The sequence below is a fragment of the Fulmarus glacialis genome, unplaced genomic scaffold (genome assembly GCF_000690835.1).
Source record: "Fulmarus glacialis isolate BGI_N327 unplaced genomic scaffold, ASM69083v1 scaffold1426, whole genome shotgun sequence".
NCBI lineage: Eukaryota > Metazoa > Chordata > Aves > Procellariiformes > Procellariidae > Fulmarus > Fulmarus glacialis.
The window spans coordinates 17,206-37,875 of NW_009219834.1; the positions used below are offsets into that span (position 1 = coordinate 17,206).

The 20,670-nt window shown below is 42.7% G+C and overlaps 1 protein-coding gene across 1 annotated transcript; it reads right to left on the reverse strand.

The window, feature by feature from the left end:
* Nucleotides 1-13,770: 13,770 nt before the first annotated feature.
* On the reverse strand, nt 13,771-17,195 carry SYNJ2BP (synaptojanin 2 binding protein; the record flags this gene model as incomplete). Its single annotated transcript, XM_009580504.1, has 3 exons — nt 13,771-14,424; nt 15,440-15,535; nt 17,059-17,195. Coding segments are annotated over 3 exons (374 nt in total), but the record flags the coding sequence as incomplete, so codon positions are not given.
* Between the last annotated feature and the right edge of the window lie 3,475 nt (nt 17,196-20,670).

Genomic DNA, 20,670 nt, shown 5'->3' on the forward strand with positions numbered 1-20,670 from the left:
TAATACATACAGAAACTAGTAGAAAAACTAGGACTTATTACTTAAGATGCTATCTGAAAGAGTTTAGCAGTCTCCACTCCAAACATGAGCATATGTCACTGCCCAAAACAAAGGCATTTCTGGGGTTGCCCAGGGACTCCTGAAAAGGGACTAAGGGGTGTGTTGCTTTTGGTAGAGGGCTGCACGTCCACAGTTGCAGGAGAGTGAGAGAGGAGTCAGGAGAAACACCACAGGAACCAGCAGAGAGTAGGAGAAGAAAGCAAAAAACCTGACAGAACAAGCAGGACATGGCTCGGAGAACAATTCAGCAAGGGAGTTTTGGGGTGAGACCTGGGTATCTCCTTGAAAGAGACAAAGAGAGAGCACAGACACTACCTGTTGTAGTAGATGAGAAAAGGACCTTGAATATTTTTGTAAATTGGAAGGTAACATCAAAGATTCCTAATTCTACCATCAATTTCTTTAGTATAAACAACCCAAAGGGATTTGGACTGTGAGCAGCAAAGGACGAGGCCTAGATGTTGAACTTTCAAGTGACTAGATACCCAGTAAAAACATGCAGCCTTATTAAGACCAGCATCTCTTCCAGAGAACTGGAAAACAAGTTTTACCTAATTTTAAAAGGCTCAGATAGTAATCTGGGCAAGTTAGACCTTGCTCGCCTTCTTAATAAGTCAGCTGAATAGCTCCTAGAAAGCAGAATCCTAAAGACACCCCTGCAGGATTACAGTGCAAAGAAAAAGCATCCTCTATTGTAATTCTTCGATTGCATCAATAAAACAGTGAGCAGGACAGAACTAGTGACCAGCTTCTATTTTTGGAAGGCATCTAGCAAAGCTCCTCATGGTGCAGTAATGAATCATTATTGTTTGAGCTGCAAGAAGTACAATTTGACCATTCTGATCTATGATTGAGGGCAGAAAAATGGGAATAAACAAACAATTTTCCTCAACGACAGAAGGTCAGCAGCAGGATCCATCAACTTGCAACACTTGGATGTATTTTGTTTAAAATACATGCTACTGAACTGGAAGAGAAGACAAGCAATATGATAGCAGTATTTCAAGTGATACCATTACATAAAAAAGCAAATTTTATACAGAGAGGTGATACCTTTTATTTGACTAATGGATACAGCTGGTAGAAAACAGCCAGCATCTAGGCATGCTAACTCTCCTCCGACCTGCCTGTCTGTTTTCCATTCTATTAGCTGATCAAATAAAAGGGTAACAACATCTCCCCACAAAACTTGCCATACTTGCATCTGTACATAAAGACGTTTATAACAGTACTACCAGCAACAGTATTTAGGAGGAGGATTTTCAGAGGGACCTTGATGCTTCAGAACATAAGGTAATGACTAATTACAGAGGTTTATAAAAATTCCATCTCCTCAACGCCTCCTGTGGGGTCCATTGCATCTTCATCTGAAACAGCCAATACAGGTCCCAGACACAGACTGGAACTAGAATCAGGCCCAAACTGGAAAGATCTCTGACCTTTCCAGTTCCAGAGCAGCGCTGCTTCTATCCCTATTACTTTCATGATACACACTCTACTTAGATCATCACTGACTCTTCTTCTAACACAGGCTTTTTTAATATCACCTTATAAAAAGATGATTTTACCCACGTGCCTCCACTACTACATTTCTTTTGCCAGTAACAGAAGTAGTACTCAGGATTCAAAACAGGCATCCACCCCTTAGTAGAAAAACACATTATGTGCTGACATACCTCACCTACAAGATGAACTCCCACAGCTCAGAAATTCAGTTCATTTATTTACTAAGCAACCAGTTAACTTTAAATTCAGCAGAGGTAAAAGCACAGCAAGAAGTGATAATCGGGACTTACAAATCTATTCAGCTCATACTGAATACAAGCTTAAAATATAAAAATCACTCAGCAGGTTTTCTAGTTAATGGCTTAATTTTCCCTTCTGCTAAGCCTCTAATCTAGTAGAAAGTATCACTTAGCTAGTTCAACCACTAGCTCTCCCTGTTGAGAAATTGTTGTTCAAATATCCAAGAGGTTTGATCAAGCTTTCTCATTAACTTCCAGAAAGCACAAAGCAGCTTTGTATTGTTAATAGCAAGGGTTGTAACTAAAAACCAGTCGGGAAGCCAAGTATACTTCTTCCTGCAGCATTCCCCTGGTAGGAAAGCTAGTAGCCAAATTTTGTTTCCATTCCAGACAAAAATGTACTCCTCTAAGGCCAAAAACTGCAGAGTTTCATGAAAGGGGTACTGAGACGGAGTTTGCTTGTTTTCTAGGCAAGAATTTGGCTTCAGAAAACATCAAAAGCTCTAGATCTTCATGGTGTGTTTTTATAGCTTGTGCTACTTATGGGCAAAAGAGCATCTAAATATACTTCATATTGATGACTCTTCCATGAATTCAGTATTCTAGGGGTACTATTGTAGCAGGATTTGTGGCCAGACGCATATGCTATGGGACATAGCCAAGTCTCTTTGCACTTGAGAGCAGATCGTCATTGCTGCAGGGCAGTCGTGCCTTTCCCTGAGCTCCTATAAGCACCTTTTGCAACAGCTGACCAGAGGCAAAGTTATCTGTGTGAAGGTCCCTTCCATTCAGAGACAGGGCAGGACTTCAACAGAGGCTCTGCAAATCTAAAAACAGCAGGGATTTGGATAAAGACCAGAGTCCTAGAATATAGTCGGTGTCTATGAACTATTGCTTAGAGAGCTGTGGCATTGTCCACTTAGATAAGCTTTTCAAAGTCTCCACTCTGAACAAACACTCTGAACAAACGTCCAGCTACATCTATTTGAATTTGTAGGACGTTTGGACCCAGTTCCCTAGTTTGGAGTTGTCCCTCCTATGGAAAAGTTCATTATTATCATCCTGCAAGAAGCACAATCAATGCAGCCTCTTCTAAAAGGGAGGAACTGCAGTTTAGACAGTGAAAGAAGTGAAAGGCGAGAAGAACACCCCCTCTCTTCGACACAGGTAACTCCACTGACAGGCAGATTTTCCTCCTGGTGTGTATAACTAGACACTTCTAATGTGCCACTTATTCTGGTTTGCAAAGCTGAAGATGTGCTGGGTGAAATAGGAAAACTCTCCATTCTTCTGCCCTCTTCTTGCTCTTTTAAGGTTATTTCAGTAATCAACACGTATCCTCTTAGCCAAGGGAAAACAATACAGCCAGTCACTGATTCTGTCAGAGATCGTCTTGCTGGAGACCCTCTCCATGCAGCCATGTGTGCAAGCAGCTGTGAACAAGTGGCTATGAGCATCAGCTCTTGAACAGTCTGTGTTGTTAAAGCCTGGGGATAAATATACAAATGATAAGCTTAAACCGTGCTAACAACTGTTTGAGAAAGAGTTCCTTCATCAATAACAGCTATTAGCACATCCGAGTCTGACTCATCTCTTTCACCGTCTGCGACAACATGTCATTTGCATTAATCCCTCATTTTCCTTGCTCAACATTCTTCTTAGCATTCATGCTTCCCAACTTGCAGGAACATTTGCCTGACCCTTCCCCATAAAACAACAACCATCAACACGTGTATTTAGAGGGGCCACTGATCATAACTGCACTGATTTGATATTGCCATCTTGGGAACCAATGAATTGAGACTTGCTAATGAATCACTAATGCTTAGTGATTATATCTTCACCAGGCAGTGATTGTATAGATGGGTCATTCCTGTGTGTACACAGTATTACTTCATTTTTTTTCATCCCTACTCTACTACACACTTAAAAATATGTTCAGATAGAGAAAGTATATCAAGTGCCCTCCTGAAAAGTATGGGGGCTAAACCACACAAATACTATGCATCAGAAAGAATTTACCCGGGCAATTGTTAAGTGACAGAAATATGCCATTACCAGTGGTTTCACAAAACAAGGATCTACTTCCAACACCTTAGATTTAATCCATATGGGAGATGTACAGAATATCTTTAAAAGGCAAGTCATAGAATCATAGAATAGTTTGGGTTGGAAGGGACCTTTACAGGTCATCTAGTCCAACCCCCCTGCCGTGGGCAGGGACACCTTCAACTAGATCAGGTTGCTCAGAGCCCCGTCCAGCCTGGCCTTGAATGTTCCCAGGGATGGGGCATCTACCACCTCTCTGGGCAACCTGTGCCAGTGTTTCACCACCCTCATTGTAGAAAATTTCTTCCTTATACCTAGTCTAAATCTTCCCTCTTTTAGTTTAAAACCATTCCCCCTTGTCCTGTCGCAACAGGCCCTGCTAAAAAGTTTGCCACCATCTTTCTTACAAGCCCCCTTTAAGTACTGAAAGGCTGCAAGAAGGTCTCCCCGAAGCCTTCTCTTCTACAGGCTGAACAACCCCAGCTCTCTCAGCCTTTCCTCACAGGAGAGGCGTTCCACCCCCCTGATCATTTTTGTGGCCTCCTCTGGACCCGCTCCAACAGGTCCGTGTCTGTCTTGTGCTGAGGGCTCCAGAGCCATCAAGCAATTCAAATTCATCTCTGAATCAGAATCTCAAGAGGACAGCTTTGGGACACTAGGATTTCCCTGGTAACCCATCCCTGTCCCACAGGTGAAAATTACCTCTCTGCCTTTCAGTAAGGGCAAATAGAGGTCTCTTCTCCACAGGGAAAAAACATTTTTCTCTCTCAAATTGTCTATCATCTGATGAACATCATGAAGTTAAATTCAGAGAAGGCCTGTATTTAGCCTCAAGTTTGTGGTTTCCATTTCAGGCTTGAAAAAGTTCTTGTGTCCCTCCAGTGCATGGAGGAGCTGGGGACAGGCAGAAAACTTTCAGAATTAGGTGGAGAAAGGTGACGGCCCAGCAAAAAAGCAATACATTTCAGGCACTGAAAAAAATCACTGGAAGGTCATAGCAAAGCAAAGTTTTAGAGAACAGACTCCAGTTTGGTGCTTTTAAAATAGATTAGCATTTGACCAGCAAGAGAGACAACTCTCTGCCATCCTCCTTCTCCTCCCACCTGCCCCCACTGCCAGGAGAAGCGTGGCGGGAACACCGGCCTAACATTGCTTTTCTTTTCTCAACACAAGACGTTCATCCTCTGTATCCCCTGTTGTTAAGCTCTGAATCAGAAATGGTTGCCCCTATTAAAGGGCAGCCTACAATCTCACCTCTAAAATGTTAAATATCATGACTGTCAGAACCTATTTCAGTCAGTTGAAGCCGTTGAGAGCAAATCCCTTGAACTTTAACCACTTTAAAATCAAGGGCATGTTGGCTTTATGCAAAAAATAAGCCTGCATTTTGGGAAAGTAGGACCTGCTTCTCAAAGGATCAGCACAGATACTCCTAAGATATTGACCGAGGCACACGCAAACAATGCCACAAGGTGGCCCAAACCTCGTCCTTTAACAACTGTTGAGTCCTCGAGGTTATCCAAACCCTTCTCCCTCTCCAGCCCATCTTTTATAAGCAGTGCCTTTCACATCCAGCCGACATCTCCATACTGCAGTGTTCACCTTGACCACCACCATACAGGTTCTGATGCCAGCATTAAAATAGCACTTGGAGACGGCAGTAGCAGAGTACAGTGGTTTCCCTGAAGCAGCATTTTGACTACGCTTTTTTTTTTTAACCACAGCCACAGAAGTCCGTGTGCTGGATCGTGTTTGGTTTTATTTTCCAGCTTCATACCACAGCTTCAGAACCACGTGTTCTCATTCAGCTGATCAGTGCTCTTACATCCTCCGATTAGGATTTTTCTAAGTATTTATACACTACAAACAAATTCAGTAGCCAAAATGGGACATACCAGCAGTTCAAGGAGAGATTAATTAAAGCTTGCCAAGCAGGGAGAACTTGAATATGGAATGGGAAGGCTTTTTCCTCTTCATCCCAGCATGTGTAAATGTTCACACAGGAACATCTTAAGTCCTGTTTCAACCTCTGAGCGAAATGCAGTGGAGCCCATAAACCACTGTGCTGTATAATTTCGGTACAGATTCAAACACTCCCTTTTAATTACCATTAGAAGAATGGTAATTCAGATTCCTTGACAAAGTCTATGCAACGCTTCCTCAGTGGTTTATAGTTAACTGGCAAAGCTGGTGCCACTGCTAGGGAAAAAAATCAAGCAATTAAGAAAAAGGACTTAAGACTGAAATTTCTTTGCAGAACTGTGATCTTCAAGTGCCGAGCTGGCAGACAAACTGCCTTTTTGCAGCATTCTTGCTGCAATTCAGCTACGTGGCATGTGACAGCTCAGCCGGGACTCAGAAGCCCCACGCTGCTGCAGGGACTTGGCTGAAGGGGCGGAGGAGCTTGGTTTCTGCAGGGAAGCTCCCCGCGTAGAGGCGGACTGCTATGCCAGGCAGACCGCATCTCTGCCATGCGTCCCACTGATACTCACCCTGCTCCTGCAAGACCTCTGCGCTTTTTCTGGCCTTACTTCCTACCTGATTTCTGCTCCTTTCCCATGCGACCCCAACATGGCAAAGCCGAGAATATGTGAATATTTCTCTTGTATAAAGGCACTTTAAAGCCACAGGTATTATCGTTGCCATTAGAGTGCGTGACCAGCATGCCTTTTTGTGCATCAGCTGACGACAGTCTGTGGAGGAGCATAAGCAGAGCTGCATAGAGTCTTCTCTAAATTCACCAGAAACCCTTCTGAAGAGTAGTATTTACACAATGAAAGAAGAAAAAATCCACATAATCATGGATTACTACTCACCTTTTAAATAAAGTTTCTGAACTATATTCCCAAACTTTGTACTATACTTGCTATATTTAGAAAGAAGGAAGTGAAAGAAGCCCTAAATATTACAATTCTTTTATCCCCCTTCCTTCCATGTTTTATTGTTTCAGTGATTTAGAAGTTTACTAAAACATGCTGAGGAGCAATGAATGCAAAAGACCATTTGGGGTAACTGTGAACCCACTATTTCATGTGTTGTATTTGGACTCCCATACAGCCTATATGTAGGCTTAAGTGAGACAGCAAATATTTCACTAGTTAAGCAAGTAATTTATTTCATACAGTCTCCAGTTCCACCTGGGAATCCCCATGCTAACAACTTTTAACACCAGATTGCTAGTATCTCAATCATTCTAGATTTAAAAAACACCTTTAGGAACCCAAGCATTTTCCTGCACTAATGAATATTAAATAACCACAGAACCATCTAATTTAGACTATTTCCCATTTAACAGCTTGATGTCCTTCAATTAATGTCAGCAATCTACCTTGAAAACTATCTGTGAACTCTAAATTTTAAGTGATTCAGGGAAACGGAGCTTCTAGTCTATTTGCATGAATGTTATTAACATCCAGAGTAGCTCTAATGGTTCATCAAGTGCTTATTACTAGTTAGACTAAAGTAGCTGAAGCAGGATGGCTCTATCAAAGATGAAAAAACAGCACGGCTTATGCCTTACACTGCTACTTCTCCATTCCCAGAAAACACTGTGTTTGAATCAGCCAGCCCCAGCTGTGTTCCCCGACTTCCCCCCACTCCCCCCAGCCCAGGCAGTCCTACTGAAGCAGGTTCAGCCGTCATTTCTCTTAAATCTCATTTCCCTTTCTTCAGGGGCACACTTCCCTCACACACTCACTATGAATAAGAACAAACGGGTTTTCTTCAGCCCTTCTTTTCTCGTTCACTCCAAGTCTTTCCCAAAACCTTTTCCCAGAGATGTTGTTAGCCACGGATACATAGACAAGCCTGCTCTCAAGCACAAATACAGCTGTCTTTCCAAAACTCTGCTTGCCTTTGCTAAACTTTGTCTCTTTCTCTCTTCTTTCTCTGGAAATACTCTGTCCCAGCAGAAGAATGACATGCTTAGCATAAACCGCACTTCTGCTGCACTCTCCCAAGTAGTAGATACATAGTCATCTGGCTGGTGAGCCCTAAGATCTGCCTATCCTGCCCATCCAACCCACAGCAGGAGATGGGGTACAGGTCTAATGTGGACTGCCACACTCTAACAACTGGAAACATCTTTTCTCCCAGCACCACCATGATCAGGAATTTGGAGATAGACACATCATACGGGCAAAAAGGGCAGGCCTGGAGCTAGGAGTTGTCATGACATCAACACAGGTCTTCAGAGGCATTCCCGAAACTGGAACCCAGCCCTTATTGCTGTAGAGACTGGACCATCCTGCTTAAAATATTGATACTTAGCAAGAGCTTCTAGTGTCCACATAATCACAGTGTGAAGCTCTTAGGGCTTCTTTGGGCTCAGTTCAGAGCTGATCAGAGCCTCTTACGGCATTAACTGTACAGCCTCCACTACCTCAGAGGAGAACACGCTCGTGGTTGGTGTTCTGTGATCTGTCCTCCAACACCCGACGAACCAGGCAGAATGAGGGCAGTCGCAGAACGAGGTGCCAACATTCATTTCCAAAGGGAAGAGAAAAGGAAAGGAACAAGTAACGCCAAGTCCAATAGCTAGTTCAGAGCAACTAAGGGCACACAGTTGAATTAACAAATATCAGTATCTGCTGACACAGAGCAAAAGCAGCAATTTTTCTATGACAATTGCTTTTGTGTCACGGCAAAAAATGCAAGCCAGGCACAAATGCTAGGCTGCTGAGAGGTGGTGAAGAGGGATGAGAGGGAAGAGAACTTTACCAAAGGTAAACATGGCTGGAAGACTTGGACACAAACACAAGCATGAAAGGTTGGTGAATGATCTCCAGTCATTCACATGCCACTTTGAATAATTACCCTGCATACTTAGCATGGTTACTCTTCTTTACTCAGAGTGCCAGCCTAGGAAAGTGGGTTTTGGCAGCCAGGTAAGAGGTATACAGCTCACTCTACAGCAAATTTGCCTGCAATCAGTTACAGCTGCAGCAGCAAGGACAAAAGCTTTCAAATTTGACAAGGAAAGCCATTTTGAGTCTGCACAACATTGCTCTTCATTTAAACCAGTGTATGTTTTCATCGTACGTAGATCCTTCTTCAAGGAAGCTTTGAAAGGCCTGGAGTCACCCTCAGCTGCACATGGGAAGAGACAGAGCAGAGCTCCAGAGAGGACACGTACCAAGCACGGCAGCACGGACACAGCATGAGTCTGCCTAAAGCTAGTGATGAGGAAAACCCTGAGGACAAGGGCATAGTTAAGGCCCTCCTTCAGACTTCTCCACGTAACCCTTCCCTTGGGCCCCCAGCCTGTGGGACGCTGTCCCATTAGTAAGCTACCTGCTCTTTCCTTCAACCTGAGTAGAGGAAAATGACTTCCAGAGGTAAGACCCACATCAATAAATTAGGAAAGAAGAGGGGAGGGAGACTGGCTCATAAAGCTCACCTGACCTGATTATTACCCTCATATCAGCTTCTGCCAGCAAGAGAACAGCTGAAGTTTACTGACCATTCAGATGTAATCTACTTAGTACTATGCAACATGCCGATACATGTATTTTTAAACAAATCAACACTATACATTATCAAAATGCATCCGTTAAACAGACAAAGAATCCAATAATCAGGAGATACCAACAGTAACTGAAAAATCATAACCATGGGGGGAAGTTGCCTCTGTACCAAACTCCATTCAGTATTTTCACCAATGATCTGGCAGAAGACAAACCCAGTACTGCTAAAGATCATGGACTGGTAAATGATACAGCAGACAAGACAGAGAGAGAGGAATCTGGGCCTGTCAGTGTGCACAGCCAATTCAAATAGGAGATGCAGTCATTCCGCAAAACGCAAAGTCGGACACCTTCACCCGTACCACGCAGGTCACATCTGGGTATGGACAAGGATTTAGAAGTCAGAATACAGCGGCACTTAACACTCATTTCTAGTGTCACACTATGACCAAAAGGGATTCCTCTTTTGATCTACAAACCGGAATTTAGAGAATTTACCTCTCATGTGGCAATGGCGTTTATTCAATGAATCTGTGGTTTACAGATTCCTTAGGGAACTTGAGAAAGCAAACAAAGAGGGGAAAAGCTGTATACCACTTCTAAGAGATTCGTAAAAGTTATTGAAGAAAAGCCAGCTCTTAGGTGTTGGCTTAAATTTGCTTTGCAGGTGTCCGCACCTTCACAAAAAAAAATGTAAGGGTTTGCAGATAAAAATGATATGGAACACTTCTAGTATATGGCATTGGTGTGCTCAATAGTGAGACTCGGCACGTGGTTGGGGTGTCTGCATTTTACAAAGCAATACAGAAACACTGGAAAGGGTGCAGGATGCCACAGAAACTACCACAAGAGAGAAAGTATCTTACGCTGAGAATCTTAAAGGGCTCAGTTGGCTTCATTTCTTAAAAATAAGCAAGAGAGAAAGTATCTTACGCGGAGAATCTTAAAGGCTCAGTTGGCTTCATTTCTTAAAAATAATGTGCGAGGTAAGGCAATTACAACACACAGATGCCCTCACAGGGAGGCACTATCAGTTATTAGAGGCCTCTTTAATCTAGCACAGAACAACCTAACAAACCAGTTGTTGGAACCTAAAGGCAAACTGAAAGCAAGGCACTTTTCCCTCCCACACCTTCCTTCCTAGCTTGTTTTAATTAAAAAGTGCCAGAAGTAGTGCATCTTCCTATCTTCACATCAAGTCTGGCTGCTCTTTCTCACTGTTATGCCTAAGTCAAATACATATTATTAGCAGATACAGTTCAGGAGACTCGGCGAGACACAAATGCCTAGAATATACAGGAAGTCAAACTAGATGTATCTGTCTTTAAACTGTGGATGCGAAAATCCAGGCTTCAGCAGGTCAATAAGTTCACAATAAGGTTGAGGGAACAGATGAGAATGGGAGAGAAACATGGGGATTTAAGAGTTTCAGCTGCCCTCAGTTTTAATGGAAAATGAGTTCTTAAAAAAAAACAAACTTATAAATTACAGTTAGGATGCTTTTTATGTTTGTCTTCAAGATTTCAACTTTTTTTCAAAACCCAATGGAAAACGAGTTCTTAAAAAAACCAAACTTATAAATTACAGTTAGGATGCTTTTTATGTTTGTCTTCAAGATTTCAACTTTTTTTCAAAACCCTGAGATTTAAGTTGTAACAAAAGCTAAAACTCTCTCTGATCACTTGTATTTACAAGCTGTCCTCATTAGATGTTTTTTTAATTCACTTCTTCTTCAGTGACAGAAAATGTATATACAGCGTTCGATGTAAAGATGAAACTCAAGGCTACAGAAACCACATGGTGGAAAAGACTCTGGGAACCACACAAAGTTTAGGTGAGACAGTCCAGCTGCTGAGAGAAAGTAATATGAGCCACAGCTCACAGGAGAGTTTGGGGTTGAGGTGTATTTTCCACAAGGGTTTTGTCAATAAATGAGACAAGAGGTGGCTGGGGATGGCAAAAGGGATTGTCTGGTACTCCTCAGACACTGGTTTGAAGGCGGCAGGCACAGAAAGGTGTTCCTGAGGGTTAGACTGGATAGTTTAAATTCTGAGTAAAAACTATTATTCAGACTTCTGGAAAAGCCACTAAGTTAATGCTGTGGTATTAAAATTATTCAGGAATTGTGAAAAGAAATCCAAAGGAATAATATGCACCAGAAGGGCCTTTTCTTGCTCAGTAAGCCACGTCCATTATCTGGGCATTGGCTATAACCCTCCCCCCATAATAAACTACCTGCAACACAGATGGCAATCACGTATGAACAGTATCAAAATCCCAAAGCTGAAAAGTAAAAAAAATACAAAAACACCCAAAGGCTTTGCTTTTTCTGCTTACTTCAATGGGAAATGAGTAAAACCAACCACTCCCTTCTGCAAATCCTCATCCTCCTAGCCTGTTCCACATACTCCCTCTCACAGAAGCTCGACTCAGCCAAGGGCTAACAAAAGGTTTGTCCCAGACAGACCTTTTTCTAACTGTCTGCACCTTTATTCTGATGGCTGGGATACAACAGCATCAAGTTTTAATCGTTCACCTTAATACACGTGTGTGCTCCACGTGGACACCACAGCCAAATATTCAGAGCAGGTTACAGACAAGCAAGCTGGTTCATGCTGCATCTGCAAAGGTCTGTCCGAACAGCAGCCCTTATGCTATCAGGCTGTGCTGGTTTTGGCTGGGGTAGAGTTAATTTTCTTCATAGTAGCTAGTATGGGGCTGTGTTTTGGATTTGTGCTGAAAACAGTGTCGATAACACAGGGATGTTTCCGTTACTGCTGAGCAGGGCTTACACAGAGTCAAGGCCTTTTCTGCTCCTCACCCCACCCCACCAGTGAGCAGGCTGGGGGTGCACAATTTGTTGGGAGGGGACACAGCTGGGACAGCTGACCCCAAACTGACCAAAGAGCTATCCCATACCATATGACGTCATGCTCAGCATATAAAGCTGGAGGAAGAAGAAGGAAGAAGGGGACCTTCAGAGTGATGGCGTTTGTCTCCCCAAGTAACCGTTACACGTGATGGAGCCCTGCTTTCTTGGAGATGGCTGAACACTGCCTGCCGATGGGAAGCAGTGGATGAATTCCTTGTTTTGCTTTGCTTTCGTGCGCAGCTTTTGCTTTACTTATTAAACTATATCTCAACCCACAAATTTTCTCACTTTTACTCTTCTGATTCTCTCCCTCATCCCACCGGGGGGGGAGTGAGCGAGCGGCTGAGTGGGGCTTCATCGCTGGCTGGGGTTAAACCACGACACAGGCATAACCAGTTTGCAGGCCAAGGCAAGTCACTGCATGCATTGGCCCAGGTCATCCAACACCAAAATACATTCACCAAACCCTTTGAACTCTTAGGGTTCAAAGTCCCCTAAGAACATTGAGCAAAATTCCTCCTGCTTCCTCTTCCCCTTACACTAGGGCAGTTTATAGGCCAAAGCAAGATTTCATGTGGTCTAAGCGCCCTGAAACTCCGTGGTGATTTAGGAATGTCATGTATAACAGCCTACCATCTCTATCTCCAGCAGACGGCAGGAATACAGCCCTGAGCAAACACTCAACAATTCCAAATACATCAGCGATGTCCTGCTAGAATAATAAAGAATAGAGATAAGTAAAGCACCGAGATACCACTTTTTCTTTGTTTGAATACATATATTGCATATGTGATTTTTTTTTGGCATCATACAGACCAGACCATGCATTTTGCTTTTCTTTTACAAAAACAACAAAACACATTGATTTCTTGGAGACAAGAGAAACAGTTCTTACCCCACAGAGCTCATGTCAGCTGGGGCATTTAAAACCATTCAAATCACAGTGAGGAGATGAGACCCTGCAGGTAAATTCAGCAACATGCTCTCCAGAGCAAGGGTCTCTCCCTTTGGTTAGCTTATATCTGCCAGTCTATCTCTGGAACATCACATCAGTCTTCACAAACCAGCAATAGCCAGGACGATCCCAGCCTGCTCTCGGCCTCCCCTTTTCAATCATCATAAGATTTTCTGACTGCAGAAAGCATGTTAGCTGCTACAGAAAATTTTATCTAAAGTATTCCCCATGCAAAAAACACCCCCTGAAACAGACTTTTAACCTGAGAGATGCAGACTTCAACCCACTTGACGGATGGAGGGACTATTGCTTCATTACTAATTTAAAAGACTCCTCTGCAGCTTCAGCATGCCCAAATCTCTTGCCACCGCTTATCCTTGTGATTCAATTGTCTGCCTGTCTGTCTCCAGTATGCTAACATTTTGTGGAAAGCCTTCTCTTACAACTCTGACCCAAGAATGAGCAGTCATTCTGACAATCCAAGTCTTTTTCCAGCAGCAGGCTATCTTCTGTCTTTCCAGAACTGGTAGAATACCTCACCGATACTGGATATTACTGTTAAATCAGCTTTCTACACTGATGATTTTACCTGTGAAACCACAGATTAGGTTTTATACATTTTTCTTAAGGCATTTATTTAGCAACAACCAACAAAAATTCAATGGAAAAAATAATATACCCTCTACATCACTTCTCTTTATTCATGGTTCAGACAGGGATCATTCGTTTCAAGAAAAATTCAGTGGAAACAAGGCAAAGCCTCTAGTAAGTGTTTTCGATTTAAAACCACCCCAACCCCCACCCCCTTTAACCAAAAGTCACATCTTAAAACATGGAATAGATGAGTGTGTTTGAAAGTTCATGGTGCAAAATAGAGGGGGATGGCAAAACCTCCTCAGATTAGTCAAAACCAGAGCTATCCCACTCTATACATGAATACAGCCATCTACCTTCCTCTTTTCCTCTCTGCTTCCATCCACCCTGCAACAAAATCAATACATAAAGAACATCAGCAGCAGCTTTATGATAGGCAATGATCCTTTTTGACATCAGTCTGTGATAAGATCGTTGATTCTCTATCTTTAAATTACATCATAGCTGTGTAAAATACGCAGTGATATCCAAAACGTGAACTCTTCACATCCGCTGTCGATACCTCAGCAAGATCCAGACCGCTGCCGCAGCAAGCGCCAGGCCTGGCACAAGAATGGCTGCTAGAGGAAGCCCACCTGCTTCTCCATCACCTCGATGACCCACAGGGCCATTTTGTGGCTGCAACTACAAGGAAAAAAAAGTATTTGTGTCAGAGCCCATCATAGGAGAGCCCAGGTGGTTCTGTAAGGATGTGCCAGATGGTTTCGCCAGGTACCTGTATACTCCACACATGGGAGGGTTAGAACGGCTTTGGATGGACCGTGCTTTACTGCAGGGCACCCAGTCACCACCAGGCACCCTCATGTTTCTCTGGCACTTTGTAAACTAGGACTGTAACAGCTGGAGCAGGGTACGTCTCATAGAGCAGGAGCAATGACACACACATACCCAGTCATCCCTTGATGCACTTCCCACCACACCATTTCCTGGTGTCTTTACCAGGAAAAGGGCATCCCTAATTCTTGCTGTTTTTCTTACCTGCTCTATACACTGGTCCAGAAGATTTACTCCTTTTATTAAGGGAGTAGAAAAGGGGCCTCAACCCACCTCTGCCAACCAGCATGCTTCAGGATGATCAGTATTTCCTTCGTCAACTTCAATGCTAGCCAGGGATGTTCAAATTACAAGTGCGTTAAGGATTCCTCTCTTTCTATATCCAAAATGGTGCCAGTATATTTAAACTACAGCAGCCCACATTCATTCCTTTGTGGTGGGCTGCACACACATCTCAACACTAACATGAGTGATGACCTCTGAAACAACAGGGGAGTTTTGTCCCCAGTAAGATTTTGGCCTCTGAAACAGAACTGGAGAACTTGAGATTCTGTCTTCACAGACAAACCTTTGCTTCTGAGAAAGGAGATCTGTGAGAAAACACACCATACTCCAGCAAAACAAAGACCTGGGGACTTCTCCAAACTCACTTCTTTACTGATACTGTTACAAACAAGTAATGCACAGGTGATTACAGCTGTGGTCAACTAGAGAAGGCCATAGTTCAAACAAAATCTTTATATGTATAATTCATATTGAGCACCTGGACATTGTATTTTTCTGCCTCATGAAATAGAGAGCTATCAATCATAGAAACCAATCTAAACCGAGGCAGAAATAACCCTAAGAAACAGGTAAAACATACCCTGCGCTGAATTTTCAGAGACACGTCATAGCCTGCATTCCTGAACAGTTCCACAGCATCCTTGTGCCGCAAATCCTTCAAGTCTTTGCCATTGATCTAGCAAAAAAGGAAAAGGAGAACCAGTTGCTGAAGGGCAAAAAGCAAATTTTTAATGATGCAGGCTAACATAGGAAGGATAGGAGATAAAACCCTTCCTCTTTCACAAAATTCTGCATTTGCGGCATGATACTATAATCAGCAAGATCCATATTCATCCATTCATATTATAGATGTATTTTTATATGTTGAGAGATAACATGAGAAACTCCAAGCCAAAACACAGAGGTACTGAAAAAAACTACCTAGAAGCAAAATCAGAATATAAGACGACAGTTGTGTCAACAACAGTTTCTTATGCTGTTGCTTTACTGGAAACAAATCAAAGGTGTAATTCTGACAGCTAATGAAAATAAAAGAGCAGCTACAGCAAAATTATTATTATGAGTCTCTTTCACACATTGTTCCCTCTACTTTGAAACCTTTCTGTTTGAAAGTGTGTTGTAAACATACATTTAAAAGCATATTGATGTAACAAAACAAAACAAAACAAGACTTACATACATATTGGCAGCCACTTAAAAGTGGTAGGATTTTTCTTAATTTAAAATAATATCTCATGGCAGAAGTTTTTATAACCTACTTGATTTCATTCACTAACTGATGATATTCATCCTAATTTTTCTTTTTCATCCCTATTACCCCTAATTGTATCCCCTGAGATTACATCCAGTGCCTCTCTTCTCTCTTCTCTTGATATTTAGACTCCCCCCACACAAGTATGTAAATATTAAACTGTCAAGAAAAGATAGGATAATATTCTCCGTAATTTAACTCATTTTCTGGATCAATAATAGGCTCCAACTAGTGCAAGTCACTCTATAGAGGCTAAAAAGATTACATGTGGAACATAATAAGCAAGTATAAAATAAAATTAAGGAGTATTAAAAGATCACGTACCACACTAGGAGAGGCTACTTCTTCATTCATTACTTTGTAAAGCATATTGTCTTGTATGATTGCCAACTTCTAAAGAATCAGCGGGACTGAACCTCAGTCACTTTAAAACATTTTTCTAAAAGGAGAAGCAGCCTGTATTATTCCTGATGAGCTGCAATGAACAGTTTTATGGCCTAGAAGTTTTATAGCCTAGAGATCCCCTTGAGCACAAGGATCAGTGATCACTGACTACCAGTCAAAAAGTGGAAACTTGGAGGTGGGAGACTGATTCCTTTATTTACACGTGTGTAAATGACGATCCATTGTGGGCAAGAGGTCTAATGGATTCTAAAACCTTAGGGAGCAAGTCACAGAGGAAATACAAAGGCAGCACCAAGGAGTGCTCCTGAGTCAAGTCAAGAAGGCAGAAGAGATGGGCCTATGTGTAGAGGCACCCACCTCCCTGGTGCTCAAAGCTGTCCCCAGACCCCCAAGATAGCTCCTCCCATGGAGTTTCCTCAGCATCATCTAACCGCATTCATCACATCCCTTTCTGTGCACTGTGATGGCAAACCTGCATCTCATATCACATCACTGATCACAGCACTTCAAGAACACACAGGGCGACAGAAGAAAGGGCTTACCGCTAAAATTTTATCTCCTTCTTGTAATCGGCCATCAAGGTGAGCTGCCCCATCCTTTTTGATCCGGCTGACATAGATGCTGCTGTCATTGGAAACATACTGCTGATCTGTCCCACCAACAATGTTGAAGCCCAGCCCTAAGATAAGCCAAAGAGAAAGCTGATGAGGAAAAGCTCAAAGCTTCAGACATTATTGCTGTTGTTGGGGACTGTACCCTCCCACGTTGTCCTGTTTCCTCCACAATACTGAAACTCACAGCACACATATCTGCATCATCCTTTCCCACCATCACTGTCTAGAAAAGTTATTCTAATGAAACTCGTCTTGAAAGCAAAGGAGAGACCCTGAATGCCTGAAGGCCCAGATGCTTCATTCCATTAAGCATCCATGAGCCGTTTTCAGGTGGGTGCTGGAGAATACTGAGGGACACGCCATCGTTTCTGAGATGCTGATTCAGCCCTCAATTCAGCACAGCATGAAAGGAAAGGAAGGCATTCTGCATTTCACAGGAGGCTATAGTAAATCATTACCTTTGAGCAACAAGAAATCATGCCTGACAAGTGTTTCATGAGCTGGGAAACAGAGTTAGGAAAGGCAAGGAGCATTAGACCCTGTCTACAGATGAGGAAACAGGCAAGAGGAGCTGTGCTACCAGCTTGAGGGCACCTGGAGCTTGGAAAGCTCCCCTTCCACATCTAAGGAGCTGGAGCTGGCGTCCTTCACCTCCAAGAATAAGATTAGCTTAGATGCAGCGACTTCAAATTGTATGTAATCACTTTGTTCTGTTTCAGGAATTCAAAACGACAGGAAATAAAGACAAAGTTCTCAGATTTAAAGCAAAACAAAAAAGAATACACATACATTAAACAGAACTGATGTCCACTTCACGTTTTTGCTATGTTTCATATTGTTCTTTAACATAAGCCTCGATTACAGATCTCTAGCTGGAACCAGCTGCTGGATTAAAGTGCAGTTAAAGATTAATACTGCTTGTTTCATCGAAATCCAGAAGAACAAATTGAATTCAAAATCTGGAAAACCACGTTACGAGAGCACATTCCCCATTGCACATGCAGCTAAGTTTCTCTGTAAATAATAATACGTGACAAGGGATGGGAAAGATTCCCTAAGAAGAGGCTTGCAATGAAAAAAGAAAGAAAAGTCAAGGAAAAAGAAAAAAAAAACCCAAATATACAATCAAAGTAAATGGAGAAAAAGAAAACTCTTTTTTTTTCTGACATAAACCAGTCATCCAAAACCTATTGTCAAGAACAGCTGAAGGCAAATTCTCCCCATGCTCATCCCGGCTGAGTTATTTATTTTCTCTTTCTTTCTTACTTTCTCTCAAAGTTGGGACTAGAAACTTTGAGAAGGAGAGTTGCAAATGAAAGTAAAACCACCTTGTGCCTGCTGGGAAGCAGCATTTTAAATCAGTCATAGGAGATCAAAGGATGTACAAGATGAGTCATGCTATTTTAAGTGTGCATCTACAGCTGGGAAGTAAAGAAATATTAACAGCAATCTTGCCACACCTTTTTTTTTCCCTCCCCTCCCTGGCAGCTTCACACAACTGAGAAGAAAATGGAAGCGGCAGCAGATTGAAGAAACACTGACATTTCAGCTAGACTAATATCTATTCCAAGAAAGGACAGCTGTGCATAATAACACACCCATCGATGGGAATTCAAAAAAAGATAAAAATCCACAAACCTAAAAATTATTTTCCGTGAAGCCAATAAGCTGGGAACAGGGGGGATCAATACTACAGAAAGTATAAGGTTTAACCAACATTTATTAAAAAGCCAGAAAGAAGGAATCAGAGTTTCAGAGTACACTGATTCTCTCTCACATATACAAAAACCCCCAAATATATATATATGAAAAAAGTATACATTTTGCAAGTTTTCACCCACGATTGGAAAAATAATCAAAAGTCACAGCTTTCATCAGCAGAGGCAACATGACATAGGAGCAAATCTTCGTGACAAAAAGAAGCAGTTCATACTAGATCAAGTTAAGTATTCACAGGGCTTTTTCACTGTGTCTTTCCCTTCCGGCACTTAAATTTCCATTCTGGCTAAAAATAATCTTCCCTATCATTCCTTCAGCTCTCTGCTATTCTCCCCCTTCCAGCTCATGCGGCCATAGAAAGAGACACAGCACAACCAGGAGAAAAGGAGCAAGGGGAAGCAGAGAGCACATGGCACTAAATCCCTTGATTACAAGGGACCAGAAATGGAATGGCAGAGCCTTAAAAGCAGGCTCTGAGCTAAACTTCTGACCCTCCCTGAGGCCACAGACCTCCCTATGTCTCATTTACGCCCCTGAAACATAAAAAGTCCCTCAAAAAGACATTTAAAAAAATCATGATTGGCAGGATTAGGAAAAGAGAGATTGAATAATATTGCAAATTGAACCAATTAAGTTATTTAGTTTTCCATAAAATCAGATTTTTCTAATTTACGCCTAGTAGTTCAGGAGGAAATTTGAAAAAGAGACGAGACATACACACACTGTTTTGCCACGTAAATACGTTCACCTCCTCAGCAAACTTTTGCCAGAGATGTTTAGCACCAGACTTATTTTAAAAAGTTGCAGTCAAAAGTCCGATTAGAGAGATTATGGGATTACACTATGCTTTACAAATAACAGTGTTTTGTTCCTTCCACAGAAATTAGTAATAATTCACATGGTAAATACATCAAGGTCGTAAGGGGCTGTAGGACCTTCAAATCAAGTGACATAGTTAGAAACCTAGCTCTAAAAATACACAGCCCATCTTAATGACGGGACAAATGCTGCTTGTGGTAATCAGATTTAAATTGCCGTGGCCACATTCAAGACCTCTCAACTCTTCAACATCCCCTTCCACCTCCCTCAAAATTTTAGGTTTCCAAATGTATGGAAACAGTTCTCCCATCGGAACTGGCTTCATTTAGCAAATAATTTTCAGTGACAAGCATGGCTCGTGGCTGTGCAGGCAGGGCTATGCAGACTGGTGGCCGCTCTGGCAAGCAGGGGAGGCAGAAGGCTGCCCGCTGGGCTCACCCTTTTGGTTGCGATCGCTGGCACGGGGGTCAGGACTGACCCCAGCCCTGCTCGGGAAAAACCTTCACCCCAGAGAAAGGAAAATGGCGCACAAGCCAATGATCCGGGTGCTGCAGGTCCCTGGGGGGCCTGTGGAGCCAAGGCCGGCCAGCAGCCGCACCCAGCAGTTGTGCGGACAGAAGGGCTGCCATGTTTTCATTCATGCCCATTTTAATTAAAGAGAAGGGCTCACGTACCAAAGTACAGCTCTAGCTCTAAAACCTCCCGGGAGCCTGCGGTTCTTTGGAGCCAAGGTTTTGCTCCGGAGCCCTACGTTTGGTGCCAACTTGCTGCACTTCTGAAAGTGTGATTTGAATAGCATCATAAATCCTGTAAAAATACGAGGGCGAACTGGCATCTGCAGGCTTCCATGAGAGCACACGCTGCTGTGTCAGGAAAAGCAAAGCCACAAAAACGCCCCCCAGACTGCCCTGACCCCTTCCCCTTCCAGTCAGCGCTCCTCTGGCTCACCACGCCGAAGCCCTCTCTAAAGCTACCCCGAACAACTAACACGAAGCCGACAAT